The sequence below is a fragment of the Panthera tigris genome, chromosome D2, assembly GCF_018350195.1.
Source record: "Panthera tigris isolate Pti1 chromosome D2, P.tigris_Pti1_mat1.1, whole genome shotgun sequence".
NCBI lineage: Eukaryota > Metazoa > Chordata > Mammalia > Carnivora > Felidae > Panthera > Panthera tigris.
In genome coordinates this window covers 71,337,440-71,358,618 of record NC_056670.1, presented here as the reverse complement: position 1 = coordinate 71,358,618, position 21,179 = coordinate 71,337,440, and the positions used below count along the sequence as shown (strand labels likewise).

At 33.7% G+C, this 21,179-nt stretch overlaps 1 protein-coding gene across 5 annotated transcripts in view; it reads right to left on the bottom strand.

The window, feature by feature from the left end:
• ATRNL1 (attractin like 1) overlaps nt 1-21,179 on the bottom strand; it is a 757,637-nt gene that overhangs the window by 465,203 nt on the left and 271,255 nt on the right. For all 5 annotated transcript variants that reach the window (XM_042960329.1, XM_042960330.1, XM_042960331.1 and 2 more), the window contains exon 22: nt 9,972-10,066. In XM_042960329.1, the coding sequence (XP_042816263.1) occupies nt 9,972-10,066 (95 nt within the window). The remainder of the gene's footprint in view (nt 1-9,971; nt 10,067-21,179) is intronic.

Genomic DNA, 21,179 nt, shown 5'->3' with positions numbered 1-21,179 from the left:
ATATATATATATATATATATATATATATATATACATATACACACACACACACACACACACACACACACACACACATACCCACTATGATAGCACCTAAATATAGAAACGAACATAGATACAACTTAAGGGGACAACAGATGGAACAGAATAATAGTAAGAGGCTCCAATAACATCCTTTCAACAGTGGATAGAAAGAGAAAATCAGTAAGGAGAAAGTGGAGTCAAACAACACTCAGAACATGTACTTAACAGAGACAGAAATATAATTCCACAAAGAGCAGCGGAATACATATTCTGTTCATGTATACATGGGATAGTCTCCAAAATATATCACATTAGGTCACAAAAAAACTCTTAACAAATCTAAGATGACTGAAAATGTATCAATTATCTTTTCTGACCACAAGGGAATTAAACTAGGAATCAACAGCAGGAGAAAAATTGGTAGTTCAAAAACATGTAGAAATTAAATAAAACATTTCTGAACTAATGGATCAAAAAAAGAAATCAAAATGTAGTGTGTGTGTGTGTGTGTGTGTATATACATATATACAAATGTGTGTGTGTGTGTGTATATATATATATATATATATATATATATATATATATAATGGGGTATTACATGGCAATCAAAAAGAACAAAACCTTGCCATTTGCAAGTACGTGGATAGAACTAGAGGTTACTATGCAAAGCGAATTCAGAGAAAGACACATATCATATGATTTCACTGATATGTGTAATTTAAGATACAAAACAGGTGAACATAAGGGAAGGGAAGCAAAAGTAATATACAAACAGGTAGGGGACAAAACATAAGAAATTCACTTAAATATAGAGACCTGAGGGTTGCTAGAGAGGTTGTGGGTGGGGGGAGATGGGCTTAAATAGGTAAGGGGCATTAAGCAAGACACTCGTTGGGATGAGCACTGGATATTATACATAGGGGATGAATCATTGGAATCTACTCCCTATATGCTAACTACCTGGATGTAAATTAAAAAATGAAAAATAAATAAAAATAAAAATAAAAACAATTAAAAAAATAAATTTATATAGAATCATAAAAGACCCCCAAAGCTAAAACAGTCCTGAGAAAGAAGAACAAAACTGTAAGCATTAAGTATCCTGATTTCAAAATATATTAGAAAGCTATGGTAATTAAAAATAGGGTACTGGCATAAAAACAGACATATGGTCCAACATAATAAATAGAAAGCCCAGAAATACACCCACACATACATGGTAAAGTAATCGTCAATGAGGATGCCAAAAATATACAATGAAGAAAAGGACAGTCTCTTCAACAAATGGTGTTGGGAAAACTGGATATCCCCATAGAGAGAATGAAATTGTATCCTAACTATCTTAGTGCACTAGGGCTGTGATAACAAAAATACCACAGACTAGCACATGGGCAGTGACTACAAACAGAAGAATTATATTTCTCACACAAGTGGAGGCTGGGAATCCCAAGATAAAGGTGCTGGAAAAGTTGGTGTCTGTTGAGGCCAACTTCATAGTACATAGACAACCCTCTTCTCACTGTGCCCTCACATGGCAAAAGGAGGTGAGGGAACTCTTTAGGGCCTCTTTTGTGAGGGTACCAATCCCATTTATGAGGGCTCCACCCTCATGACCTAGTTACCTCCCACATGTCTCATTTCTAAATAGCATTACATTGAGCATTAGGATTTAACACATGATTTGGGGGCTGGAGGCGGGGGGGGGGGACACAAACATTCAGTCTAGAGCACTTATCTTACACCATATACAGAAAACAACTCAAAGTAGATTAAAGAGACTACGTAGGAAAATGATGTCAGAGTAGGAGGACCCTAAGCTTGTTTCTTCCCACGAACACAACTAGATAACTATCAAATCATCATAAATACCCCAGAAATCAACCTGAAGACTGACATAACAAACGTCCCAACTAAAGGGAGAGAAGAGGTCACATCAAAGAAAGTAGGAAGTGTGGAGATGTGGTTTAGGGGAGAAAGGGATAGCAGGTGCTATAGAGGGGAGGAAGCTGTGGTCATGGAGAAGAGTGAGAGAGAGAGAGGAACATGCAGGAGAACACACAAGGAGAACATTTCTACAAAGCTATTGCCTTGGAAAATGAGAGAGGCTGAATTTCATGAGTTCTTACAACTACTGGGGCTTAAAGTCTAGAGTTTTAAAGGTCACTGGGCTTGGTGGGGATGGGCCCAAAGGCCACTTGGCTGCTCCTTGAAAGAAAGCAGGCAAACAATCCAGGGAAAATCAGCATAGAAACAGTGATCTGAAGAACACCTGGGGAATACAGCAGGAGGATTATTCTGTCTTCATGGATCTCATCTCTAACAGGCAGTGTTTATGGAGACACTTCTCCAGGAACAAAGGAACTGGCCATTTCCCTTCATTGCCCCTCAGTAGAATCACAGAGCAACCTGAGGGAAGCACCCACACTGGCTGTCTAACTTGCTTATACCAAGTCCCACACCCCTGCACTCTGACAGGACTGACCTTCTCAGTCAAGCTTGCCTCAGTCCCAGTGAAGCAGGCCCCTTCTCGAAGACCAGCACAAACCCCCTACCCACACCATGTCTCCCGATTAGAGTTCTGCAGGGCCTCAGTTCTGGTGGAGATGGTGTCAGGTCTCTTTTCACCTAGCTAAAACTTGCCACATTCAGACCAGGGACCAAATACTTTCCACAGCAGGCAACAAGAGCCTCTACAAAAACAACTGGCCTAAAGGATATAACAGCCAAAACACAATAGCAGAGGACATTCAGCACACATCAGAAAAACTTCCTGAAGCCTCACACTCTGGACACTACATGACCTGTTATTCATAAGCCATTACTTTAAGGAGGAAGAGACCTAAGTTTCTTTTCTAACACAGAGAAGAAGGCAGAGACTTATACAAAAGGCCAAGATGGAGGAACTCATCGCAAATGAAAAAACAAGATAAGGTCATAGGCAGAGATCCAAGTGAAACAGGTATAAGTAACATGCTTGATGGAAACTTTAAAGCAATAATCATAAGGACACTCACTGGGATTGAGAAAAGTATAGAAGATATTAGTGAGACCCTTACCACAGAGATAAAAGAGTTAAAAAAAGAATCAATCTGAGATGGAGAGATTGGTAACAGGCTTGATGCAATGAATAGCAGATTGGAAGAAACAGAAGAATGATTAGTGACCTAGAAGACAAAATATTAGAAAATGAAGCTGAACAAAAGAAAGAAGTATGCAACATGAAAGTAGACTTAAGGAACTCAGTGACTGCATCAAACATATTAACATTAGTGTTACATAAGTCCCAAAACAAGAAGAGAGAGAAAAGGGGGGCAGAAAAATTACTTGAATAAATAATTGCTCAAACTTCCCTAATCTGAGGAAGGAAACAGACATCCAGATCCAGGAAGCACAGAGAACTTCCATAAAAATCAACAAAAGCAGGCCATACAAGACATACAAGACATACTGTAATTAATTTTACAAAATATAGTGATAAATAAAAATCTTAAGAGCAGCAAGACAAAAGACGTCCTTAACTTAGAAGGGAAGATCCATAAGGCTGGCTGGAAATTTCTCAACAGAAACTTGGCAAGACAGAAGGGAGTGGCATGATATGTTCAAAGTGCTGAATGGGAGAAATCTACAGGCAAGAATTCTCTAGGTCGTAAGGCTTTCACTTAAAAGAGAAGAAAAGATAAGGAGTTTCCAAGATGAAAACTAAAGGAGTTAGTAACCACTAAACAAGCCCTGCAAGAAATATTAAAGGGGCCTCTATGAATGGAAAGGAAAGACCAAAAGTGACAAAGACAAGAAAGAGTTAGAGAAAATCTCCAGAAACAACAACAAAAAAAGTAATAAAATTGCAATAAATACATTTCTGTCAATAATCATTTTGAATGTAAATGAAAAAGATATTGATGGATATTATTTTTTTATTCATTCTGCTGCCTAGAGGGGACTAATTTTAGACCTAAAGACACATGCAGATTTAAGGTGAGGGGTTGGAGAAACATTTATCACGGAAGAAGGTGTCAAAGGAAAGCCAGAGTAGCAATACTTATATTGGACGAACTAGACATTACAACAAAGACTGTAACAAGAGACAATGAAGGACACCATACAACCATAAAGAGGAGAATCCAACAAGAAAATATAACAACTTTAAATATTTATGCACCCAACATGAAAGCACCCAAATATTAAAAAAACTATTAATAACAAATCTAAAGGAAATAATATATAATAATACAATAATATTATAGGACTTTAACACCCCACTTATACCAATGGACAAATCATCTAAACAGAAAATCAACAAGGAAAAAATGGCTTCGAATGACACACAAAACAGAACATTCCATCATAAAATAATAAAACATACATTCTTTTCAAGTGCACATGGAACATTCTCCAGAATAGATCACATACTAGGTCACAAAACAGGCCTCAACAAATATAAAAAGACTGAAATCATACCATGTATCTTTCCTGAACATAATGCTATGAAGCTAGAAGTCAACCCTAAGAAAAAAATTGAAAAAAGCACAAATACATGGAGATTAAACAACATGCTACCAAACAATGAATGGGTCAAAGAAGAAATCAAAGGAGAAATTTTAACATACATGGAAACAAATGAAAATGAAAACAGAATGGTCTAAAACCTTTGGAATGCAGCAAAAGTGGTCCTAAGAGGTAAGCTTATAGCAATACAGGCCTGCCTCAAGGAGAAAGTAAAATCTCAAAGAAAAAACCTAATCTTATACCTAAAGGAGGCAGAAAAGGCACAAATGAAGGTGAAGCAGCAGCAGAAGGGAAATAATAAAGATTAGAGCAGAAATAAATGATATAGAAACTAAAAACCAATAGAACATATCCATGAAACTAGGAGCTGGTTCTTTGAAAGAATTAATAAAATTGGTAAATCCCTAGTGAGATATATCAAAAAGAAAAGAGAAAAAAAAACCCAAATAAATAAATCACAAATGAGAGAAGAGAAATAACAACCAACACCACAGAAATTCAAACAATTATAAGATAATAATATGAAAAACAAATTGGACAAACTAGAAGAAACTGATAAAATCCAGAAACATATAAACTATCAAAACTCAAACAGAAAGGAATAGAAAATGTGAAGAGACCAACAATCAGCAAAGAAGCTAAGTCAGTAATCAAATACCTCCCATCAAATAAAAGTCCAAGAACAGATGGTGAAGTCTACTAAACACTTAAAAGAGTTAATACCTACTCTTCACAAAATATTCCAAAAATAGAAAAGGAGGAAAACCTTCCAAATTCATTTTATGAGGCCAGCATTACCCTGATACCAAAACCAGATAAAGACAAAAGAGAGAACAACAGGCCAATATCTCTAATGAACAGAGATGTAAAAAGTCTCAATAAAATACTAGAAAACTGAATCCAACAATACATTCAAACAATCATTCACCATGATCACATGGGATTTACTCCTGGGTTTCAAGGGTGGTTGAATATTTGCAAATCAATCAATGTGATACAAGACATTAATAATGCAAAGGATAAAAATCATATGATTATTTCAATAGATGCAGAGAAAAACATTTGACAAAGTACAATATCCATTCATTATAAAAAGCCCTCAAAAAGTATGTTTAAATGGAATATACCTCAACATAATAAAGGCTACATATGAAAAATCCATAGCTAATATCCTCCTCAATGGAGAAAAACAGGCCTTTTCCTCTACAGCCGGGAACAAGACATAGGTACATCTCACCACTCTTTTTTAACAAAGAACTCGAAGTCCTAGCCACAGCAATCAGACAACAAAGAAATAAAAGTCACCCAAATCAGCAAGGAAGAAGTAAAACTCACAACTTGCAGATGACATGATACTGTACATAGAAAGCCTTCAAGATTCCACCAAAAAAAATTGCTAGAACTGATAAATAAATTCAGTAAAGTTGCAGGATACAAAATCAATATACAGAAATCTGTTGTATTTCTATACATCAATAAGGAAGCAAGCAGAAAGAGAAATCAAGGAATTGATCCCATTTACAAATGCACCAAAACCATAAAATACCTAGGAATAAACCTAAGCAAAGAAGTAAAAGGTTTGTACTCCAAAAACTATAGAACACTTATGAAAGAAACTAAAGATGACACAAAGAAATGGAGAAATGCTCCATGCTGATGGATTAGAAGAACAATTGTCGTTGAAACGTCTATACTACCCAAACCAGTATACACATTTAATGCAATCCTTATCAAAATGCCACCAGCGTTTTTCACAGGACTAGAACAAACAATCCTAAAATGTGTATGGAACCACAAAGACCCCTAAAAATTTTGAAAAAGCAAAGCAAAGCTGGAGGCCACAATTCCACACTTCAAGTTATATTACAAAGCTGTAATCATCAAGACAGTATGGTACTGGCACAAAAACAGAAACACAGATAAATGAAACAAAATAGAAAACTCAGAAATGAACTCACATTTATATGGTCAACTATTCTTCGCAAAGCAGGAAAGATTATCCAGTGGAAAAAAGTCTCTTCAGCAAATGGTGAAGGGAAAACTGGATAGGATAGCCACATGCAGAAGAACAAAATTGGACCACTTTTCTACACCATATACAAAAATAAGTTCAAAATGGATAAAAGACCTAAATCTGAGACAGGGAACTATTACAATCCTAGAGGAGAGCACAGGAAGTATTCTCTTTGACATCAGCACTAGCAACTTTTACTAGGTATGTCTCCTTACCAAAGGGAAACAAAAGCAAAAATAAACTATTGGGACTTGATCAAGATAAAAAGCTTCTGCACAGCAAAGGAAAGAATCAACAAAACTAAAAGGCAACCTACTGCAATGGGAGAAGATATTTGCAAATGACACATCTGATAAAGGATTAGAATCCAAAACTTATAAAGAACTTATCAAAGTCAACACTCCAAAATTAATAATCCAGTTAAAAAAACAGGCAGAAGAAATGAATAGACATTTTTCCAAAGAAGACATAGATGACCAACAGACACCCGAAAAAATGCTCAGCATCATTCACCATCAGGGAAATACAAGTCAAACCATGATGAGATACCTCCTCACACCTGTCAGAATGGCTAAAATTAACAACACAGGAAAGAACAGATGTTTGTGAGGCTCCAGAGAAAGGGGAACTCTTACAATCTTGGTAGGAATTCAAACTGATACAGCCACTCTGGAAAACAGGATGGAGGTTTCTCAAAAAGTTAAAAATAGAACTACCTTATGATCGAGCAATTGCACTACTAGGTATTTACCAAAAGGATACAAAAATTCCGATTCAAAGGGATACATGAACCCTGATATTTACAGCAGCATTATCAACAATAGCCAAAGTATGTTAAGAGCCTAGATGTCCACTGACTGATGAAGGGATAAGGTAGATGTGGTATACCTATACAATGAAATATCACTCAGTCATCAAAAAGAATGAAATCTTGCCATTTGCAACAACATGGTTGGAGCTACAGTGTATTATGCAAAATAAAATAACTCAGAGAAAAACAAACACCATATGATTTCACTCATGTGGAATTTAAAAAACAAAACAGATAAACATGGGGGGGAAGAGAGAGAGGCAAACCAGAAAACAGACTCTTAATTATGGAGAACAATCTTAGGGTTGCTGTAGGGGAGGTGGGTAGGGGGATGGCTTAAATGGTGGTGGGTATTAAAGAGGGCACTTATTGTCATGAGCACTGGGCGTTCTATTTAAGTGATGAATTGCTAAATTCAAGTCTGAAACTAACATTACACTGTATGTTAAATAATTGGAATTTAAATAAAAATGAAAATGGACACAGGAACTGAATAGACTTTAAAAAAAATTTTTTTGGGTATAGCTGACAATGTTACATTAGTGTCTGTGTATAAACGTGCATATACTGTTTCAACATCTCTATGCTAACCACAAGTGCGGCTACCATCTGTCACCATACAACATTATTATAATGTCATTGACTGTATTCCCCCTGTTGTACCTTTGATTCCTGTGACTTATTCTAATGAAGACATACTGATGACCACAGAAGGCTGCCCAACATCACTTTTTATCACAGAAATGCTAATCAAAACCATAATGAGATATCATCTCACACTGGTTCAAATGACTATTACCAAGAAGACAAGAAATAACAAGTGTTGGCAAGGTTGTGGCAAAAAGGAGACTCTTACGCACTGTTGGTGGAAATGTAAATTAGTGCAGACACTATGGAAAAGAATATGGAAGTTCCTGAAAAAATTAAAAATAAAACTACCATATGATCCATCAATTCCACTTTTGAGTATTTATCTAAAAAGAAAACAAAAATGATTTATAATACCCAATTTATGGAATGTATATAAGTGTCCATCAATGGATGAATGGACAAAAAAGTTGTGGTATAAATACACAAGGGAATAGTATTTTGCGATAAAAAATATTTTGCTATTTGCATCATGGATGTAACTGGAGAGTATTATGCTAGATGAAATAAGTCAGAGAAAGACAAATACCGTAAGATCTCACTTATATGTGTGATCCAAACAAAACAAAACCAAACCCTGATCTTAGAGATACAGAGAAGAGACTGGTGATTGCCTGAGGTGGGGTGGAAGGGTGGGTGGGGGAATAAGGAATTACTATTCAACAGATGAAAGTTTCAGTTATGCAAGAAGAATAAGTTCTATTGTACAACATAGCATCTACAGTTTACATTACTGTATGTGAACTCTTAAAAACTTTTAGGAGAGTAGATCTCATGTTAATGTTCTAACCACATTAAATAAAAAAGAATGATTCAAATATTTCACCAACATCTTCACTTTTCTAACATCTTCATTTGAAAGAGTTATTTTCAGTTTCAAAAGAACTAAAAGTCCACCAAAGTAAACCAAATGGCTGATATTCCCATTCCTTTGACTTTTTAACTATATTAGGTCTCAGATGGATGGGAATGTATGTGTTACTTTCAAACAAACTTAGAGCCTTTTCCTCTGATTACTGATAATTATTCTTTCATAAAGTTAAACTTCATCAAGTTTTAAAATTATAACACTGATGCAGTAAATTGATTGAAAAAAGTACTCCATTATGCTAAGTGAGATAAGTCCAACAGAGAAAGACAAATACTTGTAAGAATATCATTTATATGTGTAATCTAGAAAAGCCAAACTCATAAAACCCCTTGGGGCTGGGGCTTGGGGAAATTGGGCAGATGTTGTTTAAGGATAAAAACTTATAACCAGTAGATGAGTAAGTCCTGGAGATCAAATGCACTGCATAGTTATTACAGACAATACTATATAATATACTTAAAAGTTACTAAAATTAAATTTGAATTAGTCCCACCACAAAAAAGAAATGATAATTATGTAACATAATAGAGGTGTTAGCTAATGCTATTATGGTAATATTGCAATATATAAATGTATCAAAGCAACATATTATACACTTTAAACTTATACAATGTAGTATGTCAATTGCATCTCAATAAAAATGATAAAAAAGAAGCCAGTATTCATCTAACTTAGATAAACCAGTAGATTTGTTTAACAGATGAGGAAAATCTACTACTGTGTAACAATATATAAGAAAAGGAACATATTTAATATAACATGTTTTTAATGCCTGGGTTTTATTTTCAAATAAGGCTACCCTGAGTTTGAGAGCATAATTACATGCACAAACACTGTTATAAGACTGAAAAAATAATAAAAATGTATAATTTAAATTGTAGGACTTTGCAGAATCTGAAATATTAAACTCACAAACTCCCTAGATTACAAGGATACGTAAGTTTTATGAAAAGAAAAAATTAACAGGATTAGTCTTTCTTCAAAAGCCCTGTAGTATGATAATTCTGAGATGCAGTTAAAATTACAATAAAAATGACAAAAAATTTATAGCCCTAGATAGTAATATAATAATTATAAAAGTTAAATTATTTTCTCACCTGTTCTGGGTTCGCTATGAAGTTTATGGCAGTATGGTGGCGATCATCTTCCTGTAATAAGCTGAAGGTAAACTGATAGTCAATCAAAAGGCTATCTGTGGGGAAAAAAAATACAATCCTGATATGCACTTTTACAAACTATTTGATAAACAAAAGTTAGGTGAAAACATACTGCATATCAGTATTAAAAATTATTCTCATTAATTATTAGTGGCCCACTCAAGATTGACAAAATAGAATTCTTTGTCATCGAGCAACAAAAAGCAAAATACAGATATGGAAGAAGTCCTAATTCTTTAAAAATTATATGTATTACTTCTGTTGTCATTACAAAAGTTCTACAAACACAACAGACATTCTGGAAACTACACAAAAGTAAAAAATAAACTAAAAGTCAACCATAACCTTACAACTAGAGAAAAATATAGGCAACATTTTGGTGCATTTTATTCCATTCAAAATTTTGTAGATAGAAAAACAGACAGGAAGACATTTTGGTACCCTACTTTCAAAAAGTCAAAATTTTTTGAAAACATGAACTTTAAATGATAAAGAATATTTCATCACATACTAAAATGCATTTATTTGTTCCTTTATTATTATGGTAATTTTTATCTTTAGCATTTTTAAAATGTCCCTATGATAAACATCATTCTACAGAAGTGACTCATTAACAATTGACAAAAAGAAATCGGAGTAAACAATTATTAATTTTGTTCATATATAATGTTGAAACCAAGGTGAAACATTTGAATGTTATAATATATATCATGAGTAGCTTCATAGGCTATATAGGAGTGAAGAATTACTCATTAATGTTAAACTGCGACCTTTACAAAAACATTTCAAATTATTTTACAGACGACTTCTATGTTCTGGATATATATCTTTCACGTTATGCCCTCAGCCATTACACACTATTAAAATAAAAAGTAAAGACAGGTATAATATCACTGAAATTATTGTTAAAATTATCAAGGCATCATTCTTCATGTTGTTTACTATATACTTTATAAGGTCCACCTCATGTATTACCTGTACAATTTACTGTAAGGCAACACTTCGTCCTTCTCAGAATTTATATGAGATAATGAGAATTATGCAAAAGGTCATATTTCCAATTTTCACCGTACTGCCAGAAACTATAGCAGCAAATTCAATAGGCCAGTGTGTTCTAGGCACAGGGAACACAACAATAAATAAAAATTTCTGCCCTCGTGAAACTTACATATTTTATTGGATGGACATTAGAAATCAGTAAATAACCTAAGTATATAGTATAACAGATGCCAATGAGCGTTTTCAAGAAAAATAAACTAGCATAAAGGAAAGAAATTGCTGTTGGGGTAGGGGTATGGTTGCAATTTTGAGAAGGAACACTTAAAGATCGAAGATAATAGGAATATAAGCCATGGAGTTTACTGACGAAAATACAATCCAGACAGAGGAAATGAATACAAAAACCTAACAACAAACAACAAACCCCAGAAGTCTTAATTAGGATTCTTGTAAAGAAGCTGTGGCAAGACGCAGCCAAGAAGTGATGGTGGCGAGGGTGACAGCAGTGGAGGTCACAAGAAGAGGTCAGTCACTAGGAATGTATTTGGTAGGTACAACACACAGGTTTAGTTGAATAACCGGATGTAGCATTTGAAAAAAAGAAAGGTAAAGTTTTTTGATCCAAGAGCATACAAAATGAGAGCATTAACTGAGACGAGTAAGAAGACTAGGTTTTATTTGGGGGGAGTCGGAGGAAAAATATGAGCTTAGTTTTGAAAATGGGAAGGTTGAGATACTTACTGAATTTCTACGTGATCAGCTGAATTGAGCTCAACAGTTTGTTTCAGAGAGGACAAGTTGGAAATTATCAACATTTTAGATGAGATTTGATACAATGAAGCCAGGAAATCAACAGTTAAAGAGCAGAATTGCAAGGGATAAGCCCTGAGGCACACCAATGCAAATAATCAGATCCTCAGGAGGAGCCAACAAAGGAGGCTGAGAGAGCAAGCTATGAGATAGGAATAAAACCAGAACTTAGTGTCTTTTTGTTTAAAAAAGAGAATAGTGTTCACCCCCGTCAGTTGCAGTGGGCAGGGGTTGAGAGAACTGCAATATTGAGGACAGGTAATATCTATTCAAAATGAAGGAAAAATACGACTGAGGAAATGTAAACACTTCAAAACTAATTTCAAGAATTTGCATAATTATACGTGTGTGTGTGTGTGTGTGTGTGTGTGTGTGTGTGTGTAAATTTTTTTTTTTGGGGGGGGGGGCTTGAAACTAAGTATTGAGAAGTCAAGAGTAGATAGCTCCTTGGAAGTAAGGACTGGGGCACTGGACACCTACGTAGCTATAAGCAGAGGCTGAAATGCCCCAAGCGCACAGACTTTCTTCTGCTTTTATAGACTCTAGCCTGTGCCACAATCGTGCCCAATCGAATTCTTTGCCAGGCATTCAACTTTGATTTTACTATTCTCATTTACTGGAGTTGGAAGTACAAGGCAAGTATAATGTACATTATATATGGTAATGATCATTCCTAATGTCAGCTGGGCTAAAAAAAATAAGTCTGAATCCTGGAACGAACCTAGTAGGAGTATCAGTCGATTCAAGTGACTAATAAGAGTACCTATCAGTGAATGATAATTACTAATTTTTTTAAAAAAAATTTTAAGTAGGCTTCATGCCCAGCACAGAGCCCAAGACAGAACTTGAACTCACGACCCTGAGATCAAGACCTGAGCTGAGATCAAGAGTCGGACACTTAACCGACTGAGCCACCTAGGTGCTCCCAAAATGTTCCTTTTAAAGCTGCTTAAACCAAAGTCTTCCAGAAACCAAGTGTGCAATTTTCTACTTAACTAGGAGATGACCTACTTCTACCCCCACCAGTTTTAGTCATTTTGCTGGTATATTTTTAGGGGGGGGGTTACAAATGAGTAATTACCTGGCACTTAAAACATGTATCTTAATGCTGAAATTTACTCTGAAATTCTTAGCTAAATACAGTACAGGACATAAAACACTAACATTTAAAATGTGTACCACGTTTATGCAAATGTACATAATCTGAAAAGAAGTTTTTATATTGCTTTAATGAACCACTTCATTATGGTATACAAAATAAGAAGTCCCCTTCCCTTTCTTTCCCTTCCTTGCCCTTCCCTTATTCTTGAACTACTATGCAAAGGGCTGCATTCTGGTAATTCTTTCCTTCAGGTTTATTTTTATTTTAATATATATTTTTAAGTGAAAAAAAGGAAGTCCTGTTTGATTATGAATCAACTCAATTTGTTGCATTATCCATAGATACAGAGTAATGATGAACTAGCAGGAGGGCTAAGTGTGAACAAGAGAGGTGAGAGAATTAATTTTTTTTTTTAACCCAATATAGTTAACATACAGTGTTAAATTAGTTTCAGGTGTACAATACAGTGATTCAAAAGTTCTACACATTCTCAGTGCTCCCCAAGTTAAGTGTACTGTTAACGCCCTTAACCTATTCCATCCATCCCCCCACCCACCTCCCCTTGTTCTCTATAGTTAAGAGTCTGGTTTTTGGTTTGTCTCCTTTCTTTTTTTTTAGTCTCTTTTTATTTTTCCTTTGTTCATTTGTTTTGCTTTGTTTTCTCCAATTCCATATATGAGTGAAATCATATGGCATTTGTCTTCCTCTGGCTGACTTATTTCACTTAGCATTATACTCTCTGGATCCATTCATGTTATTGCAAAAGGCAAGATTTCTTTCCTTTTTATGGCTGAATTAATATTCCAGTGTATACATATACCACATTGTCTTTATGCATTCATCTATTGATGGACACTTGGGCTGCTTCCATACTTTGGCTATTGTAAGTAATGCTGCAATAAACATAGGAGTGCATATATCTTTTTTAATTAGTGTTTTCATATTCTTTGGCTAAATACCCAGAAATGGAATTACTGGATCATATGGTAGTTCTATTTTTATTTTTTGATGAACCTCCATACTGTTTTCCACATTGGCTAACACTTTGCATTCCCACCAACAGTGTTAAGAGGGTTCCCCTTTCTCTACATCCTTGACAACACCTGTTGTTTATTGTGCTGTTGATTTTAGCCATTCTGAAGGGTGTGAGGTGATATCTCACTGTGGTTTTGATTTGCATTTCTCTGCTCATGAATGATGTTAAGCATCTTTTCATGTGTCTATCGGCCATCTGTATGTCTTCCTTATAGAAATGTCTGTTCATGTCTTCTGCCCTTTTTAAATTAGATTATTTGCTTTTTAGGTGTTGAGTTGTGTAAGTTCTTTATATACTTTGCTTCTCCCATTCACTAGGTTGTCTTCTAGGGAGAACAACTTCTTAAATTAGGAGAAATTGCATGTTTTTATACTGATTGGCATAAATACAAATTTATAAGAAAGGGAAAAATTGATGAGACAGGAGAGAGAGGAGAAAGTTTAGAATGATGTCCTTGGGTAGGTAAAAGGCAATGAGCTCAGAACTCATGGCCCAGTGGTGCATTCCCTAGGTTTGTGGAGTATGGTTTGTTTGCTGTTTTTGCTTCCTATATATCCCCACCTCAGTGCTAGAGCATCTGCAATCTGGAAACATCAACAAACCATATATATATATATATACACATATATATGGTTTTATAAATATATATAAATATTATATATTATATAATATACATTTTATAAATATATAAATATAAATATATAAATAATATATAAATATATAAACATATATTTATAAATATATAATATGTATATTATATATTTATAAATATATTATATATTATACAATATATATTATTATATATTATACAATATATAAATATATAAATAAATATATACAAATATAATATATATTTATAAACCATATTCATCCTGCACTAAGGTGAGCAGAGTTGGAGCCTGTATTGCTGCAAGAAATATAGCAAAGAGTTAAGTTTTACTAAACCTCAGTAGCATTCACAACTTTCAAATGATATTATATATACTGTGAAAGTATATATAATATATATACATGAAAGTACATGCACTATACTTTGAAGTGTAATTGAAATTTCATAATTAAAAAAATATAAACTGCATACTGCATGTTCAAATATATTAGATTAGAAACAATTATCTGAAAACTTTGTGGATTGAAAAAACAAGAGGGATATATTTCACAACTTTAAGAAATCATACACACTGTATAAATCAATCCTCTGATTTCACAGACTGAACCCTGAAGTTTGGAACACCTATAAAGAATACAGCTAGCTTTTAAATATCTTGGCTAACGGGGCGCCTGGGTGGCTCAGTCAGTTGAGCGTCCGACTTCGGATCAGGTCATGATCTCACCGTCTGTGAGTTCGAGCCCCACGTCAGGCTCTGTGCTGACAGCTCAGAGCCTGGAGCCTGTTTCAGATTCTGTGTCTCCCTCTCTCTGACCCTCCCCCGTTCATGCTCTCTCTCTCTCTGTCTCAAAAATAAATAAAACATTTAAAATAAATAAATAAATAAATATCTTGGCTAACAAGCAGCAATCTGTGATAATTCCAGGAAAATCAGAAGTTCTCAATTAATTTCCCAATTGTATCTAAAAATGAAGTCTACAAACAGAAGTAAAACAGATGCAAAAACAGTCATTCTTCTTTATTATCTCTTTCACTTTTTGTATAAACTTGATAGGCCTTAAAGTGAATATGATCCTAACTGTATAGATAAGGAAGTGAAAACAAAGAGAAAAAAGTTGACATCTTTGATTTTGTTAGTTTGACTAGCATCGTGAGAAGAGAAACATATCATTTTATCACTATAGATTAGGTATATGTAATAATTTAACATGAGTAGCTGTCTAGTCATTTAAAATATCTATTCAGTATGCATCAAAAAAAGGGAAAATCTAAAAAAATGCAACAAATGACAGATGGAGGAAATAACAATGAAGACTACAATAAAAAGGAGCTAAAATATTAAAACTGTAAAAAAACCAATAAAGTAATAAAATAACAGTAAAATTAAACAGAATAATAGAATCAGAAGATAAAATAATTAAAATAACATAAAATTGAATCAGTGCCATATAGGTCAAATCTGAAAAAGCCTCCCAGAGAAGAGATGAAAATCACTCAAAAAGAATAATAGGCATAGAAATTTTGAGTATATGCATGACTAATGTTGTTAAAGCAGACACTGTAACAAATTGGAAAAAGCATAAATAATATACACATATTATATACATATATATTAAATATACGATAGAAAAGACCTGTTGAAGACTAAAACCTAAATATTGAAATACCTGACATAAAAGATAAAAAGAATCCAGCATTATTCATAACAGCCCCAAAATAAAAACAACCCAAATGTCCCTCAGTTGGTGAATGGTAATCAAAATGAATTATGTCCATGCAAAGGAATACTATTTTGCCATAGAAAGGAATGAAGTAGTGATCCTTGTTTAACGTGAATGAATCTTAAAACATTATGATAAAAATAAAAGATGCCAGTCACAAAAGGCCACATATTCTACAATATATATATAACATATATATATAATATATATAATATATATATTTGTTTACTCTGCTATATATAATATATATTATATATATATATATATATATATATATATATATATATATATATAATAACAATCCATAGAGATAGAAAACAAATCCATAGAGATAGAAAGAAGATTTGTTAGGGTTTGGGGGAAGGAAGAATGAGGAGTGACTGTTAATATGTACTGGGTTTCTCTTAGGAGTGGTGAAAATGTTCTAAAATTAGATCATGGTGATGGTCACACAACTTTCTGAATATACTAAAAACCACTTTTGTGTACACCTTAAAAAGAATAAGAGTTGAGTATCTGAATTATATCTCAATAAAGCTGTTATTTAAAAAATACTACTGACATGTGGGCACATCCCTGTGGGCATGTGCACACATTATACATACACACACATTCACACAGACAAATGAGTTATTTACAAAGGATGATAAGTTAAGATGCCAAGTTTTCTAAAGTAACAATATATGTCAAAAGGCAAGAAACTGGACCAGTTATTTATAGAATATGTATATTCAACCATGCTGTCTACACAGAAAAGCAACATAGTGATAAATTTCAGGCAAGCAAATGTCCTAAAAGCACATGATCTATATATTATTCTCCTGAAAAAAAAATTACTCCTGCCCATTCTAAAACGAAGAGACAAATACAAATAAGGAAGCAGCATAACAAAAAGGTCTGGCAGTGAATAGATGACCAATTTCAAGTTAGAATAAAAGAAGAAAACAAAATTATCTTTTTATGGCTAAGATCAGATTGTTTACCAGGAAATATAAAACTAACTATAAGTTAACTATAAGTTTAACATGTGGCCAGATATAATATAAAAATATAAGCACCTACAACTCTTATTTGGGGGCTATTTTAGTAGATTGGTGATTATGCCTACCTCTCCACCAAAAAAACAAAAAACAAAACAAAACAAAACAAAACAAAACAAAAAACACACTTCATTAACAATTACACAATTAGCTTAATATCTAAGATCTCCAGACTTTTTTAAAATCCTTAATTTTGCTTATAACAAAGCTGTCCTGGGAGTATAGTGTTTACATCCTATAAGTCTTTTTGAAAATTGAACACAAAAAACCTGATACATAATTAAAGTACATATGGAAATTGAATTCTAGAATCATGTCATGAGGGATAATAACAGAAAGACAATGAGGCAGGTGAAAATGTAGTAAGTGGATAAAATATTAAATGGAGTGCACAAGATTTCCGTGAAAGGCAGCAACAAGGAGAGGTGGAATACTGCTTCAGAGGAGATGAAATTCTTGAACAGGTAAAGAAAAGCAATTATTTGTCAATGTCAAAGGGACCAAGGCAGATACTATTCCCATGCCTAATCAACATTACGAAAGAAAAAACATTCAGATCTTCCCTTGGAGAACAGCAAGGTTTCAGGGCACAGTAAGTTTCAATTAAAGCAAGACGGTGGAGTTCCATAATACTCTCTAGAGTACTATGCTAAGCTAAAGAACTCAGAGAAAAACAAACACCATATGATTTTATTTGTATGTGCAATTTAAAACACAAAACACATGACCAAAGTGAAAAAAAGAGAGGCAAACCAAGAAACAGACTCTTCACTACAGAGAACTATAGTTACCAGAAGGGAGGTGGGTGGGAGGATGGGTTAAATAGGTGACAGGAATTAAGGAGTACACTTGTGATGAGCACCAGGTGTTGTACAGAAGTGCTGAATCACTATATTGCACACCTGAAACCAGTATTACACTGTATGTTAACTAACTGGAATTTAACTAAAAGCTTTAAAAATAAGATAGTAGATATATATATATAGATAGATAGATAGATACACACACACACACATACACACACATACACTTGGTGACTTAATTTAAGAAATACTTTTTTAAAAAAGGAAAGAAAGAACAACACCCCAGAACCAAATGAGCATATGTAGCTCCCATATTTTGTTTTCTAAATACCATTCTCCAATATAAAAAACCATGGCTTCCTGGAAAAATGGTTGATTCCAGGGTAAGGGCAGGAAAAGTACAAGGTGAGTCTGAAATATCTTGCAGTGCAAGAAAATAAGAAAGCACTCAGAAAATGATGGAGTCATGCCAGAAGGAAGCAGGAGACAATTTGAAGTATTCCCAATAGCCAAATCTAGGAAACAGCTATAAAATAATAGTAATTTATTATAAGTCATAAAATACATATCCATAAGGCAATACTGATATAAACAAATAACTGAATAAACAAATAACTGAGAGAAAAGGAACAGCTCTTCCTTATTGCAGAAGAAATGAATGCAGAAGAAATAACACAACAGAAAAATCACCATTTGGCAAGCACATTGATAGTAATTCTTTCAGGTTAAGAATTGTCAATGCATGGTAAAAATAGTGGGTGATAGTATAATGAGAAATAGGATATTTACCTAATTTCAAAAAATTTCCTCATAAAGTACTCATTAAATACGAAAAAACAAAAACAAAAACCAGTAGCTCTAGAGTGAACAAAGTGGTACAAAGTGGTACAGTTGATTAACAACTTATCAAAGATAACAGCATCAGTGATGGGAAAAACTGGTATCATATGCTTCCTGACAGGATTCACTGAGAAAGACACATCACTTCTGTGCTATCCTTAGTAAAAATGCATAACCTGAATTTAATCATGAAAAAACATCAAATACTATAAATATGTGTCCAACACCTTCCGAGGGTCAAGATCATAAAGAAATATTTGCAAATATTTGTAAACCTGTAATTACTTCACATTAAAAATTTAAAAGAACTTTTTAAAAAGCTGCATATATGTCTCAAGTTTCATCCATGACACATATTTCAGGATTTCCATTCATCTGTCAATGGAAATTTAAGCTGTTTTTATGTGCTGGCTATTCTGAATAGTGGTGCAATGAACACTAGAGTGCTATTATCTCTTTGAGATCCTGATTTTAATTCTTTTAGATAAACACCCAGAAGTAAAGCTGCTGGAGTTAAATGAAATAAACCAATCACAGGAGGATAAATACTGCATAATTCTATTTGTATAATGTATCTAAAATAGTCAAACTTATAAATCAGAGAGTAGCACGGTGGTTGCCAGGAACCAAAGGAGGGGGGCAGCAGAGAATGGCTAAAGAAAAGACATAAAGTGTCAAATACGCAAGGTAAAAAAGTTCTAGAGATTTGCTCTGCAGCATTGTCCCTACAATTACCAGTACTGTGTTGTACACTTAAATTATTTTTAAGAGGGTAGACTTCATGTTAAAAATAAAACATAAAATTTAATTTTTAAACTGTCAATACAAAAAAAAGAATAAAATTATCTGAAAACTATGGTACACTGATAGTTACAAGAGAGCAAAAAAATGGCATAAAGATATTTTAAGGATAAATTAAAAATTAATGAATAATAAAGAATAATTTTGAGAAGTATTTCCTTTGTGATCTGATGTTTGGAGAAGAAATAAATACACAAAATGTGTGTATTAGTTTCTTACTGCTGCTGTAACAAATAACAACAAATTCAGTGGCTTAAAACAACGTGAATTTATTCTCATAGTTCTGGAAGTCTGAAGTCCAAATGAAACTTACATAGTAAAACAAAGTTAGGAGTGGTTTGTTCTGGAAGCACTCAATAAAAATTCACTTCCTTGCCTTTTCCAGCTTCTAAAAATTGTTCATTCCTTAGCTCATGGCTCTGTCCTCTTTCCAACCTCTTTTTTCCCATGATCCCATCTCCCAGTGCTGTAGTCAAATATCCCTCTGCCTCCCTCTTGTAAGAATGCTTGTAATTACACTGGGTCCACAAGAATGCTCTCCCCATATCAAGATCGTCAAGTTAATCAAATCTGCAAATTCATGTTTACCATTTAAAGTAAAATATTCATAAATTTTAGGGATTAGGATATGTACATCTTTGCGGAAGGAAGGCTGAATAATGCCTTCCTTTATTTACTTATCTATGTACATAAATAAATGACTGGGGAAATATCCAATGCGATGTTAGCAATAACTTTCTCCGGGTAAAAGAATTATTAGCAATTTTAATTTGTCTTGTTTCTTTTCTAGAATGAACGTGCATTACTACCATAATTGGGCCAAAAAAAAAGGAGATTTTTAAAAGTGGTGCTCAGAGGACATTTTTCTTTTGATCTTTGATCTTTAACATGTTTTTCAAATGATTTACACTTAAGGATTAGGTAATTAGATTTATATGGCTATATATCTGTCTAAAAATGGCATATCTCATTTCTAATTCACTTCGTAGGTATAGGACAAAAAAACATGTAAAATAATCTATCTCTCTTGCTAATCTTCTATGACTAGAGCAAACCAAGGGTTGAATTCCAACATGCAGTAGCCAATTTTTTTTAGATAGTTCAGTCAGTACTGGACTAGCAGTCATGGACCAAAAAAAAAAAAAAACTGGCTGCTATTTACTGGGAAGAATTAATAACATGTTACATACAAAATTAAGGTCATGAATAAAGCACAGCATCAAAAAAAGGAGTTATGCAAACAGAATATCAAGAGGAAAGCCTTGAATATGTACAAAATACTTAAAGAGGTCAGATATTACAGCAAATTAATGATTAATTGGAAACGATGACTAAAAATTTAAATGCTGCAACAAAAGATCTTTTGAAAGAGATCTTGAACTATAA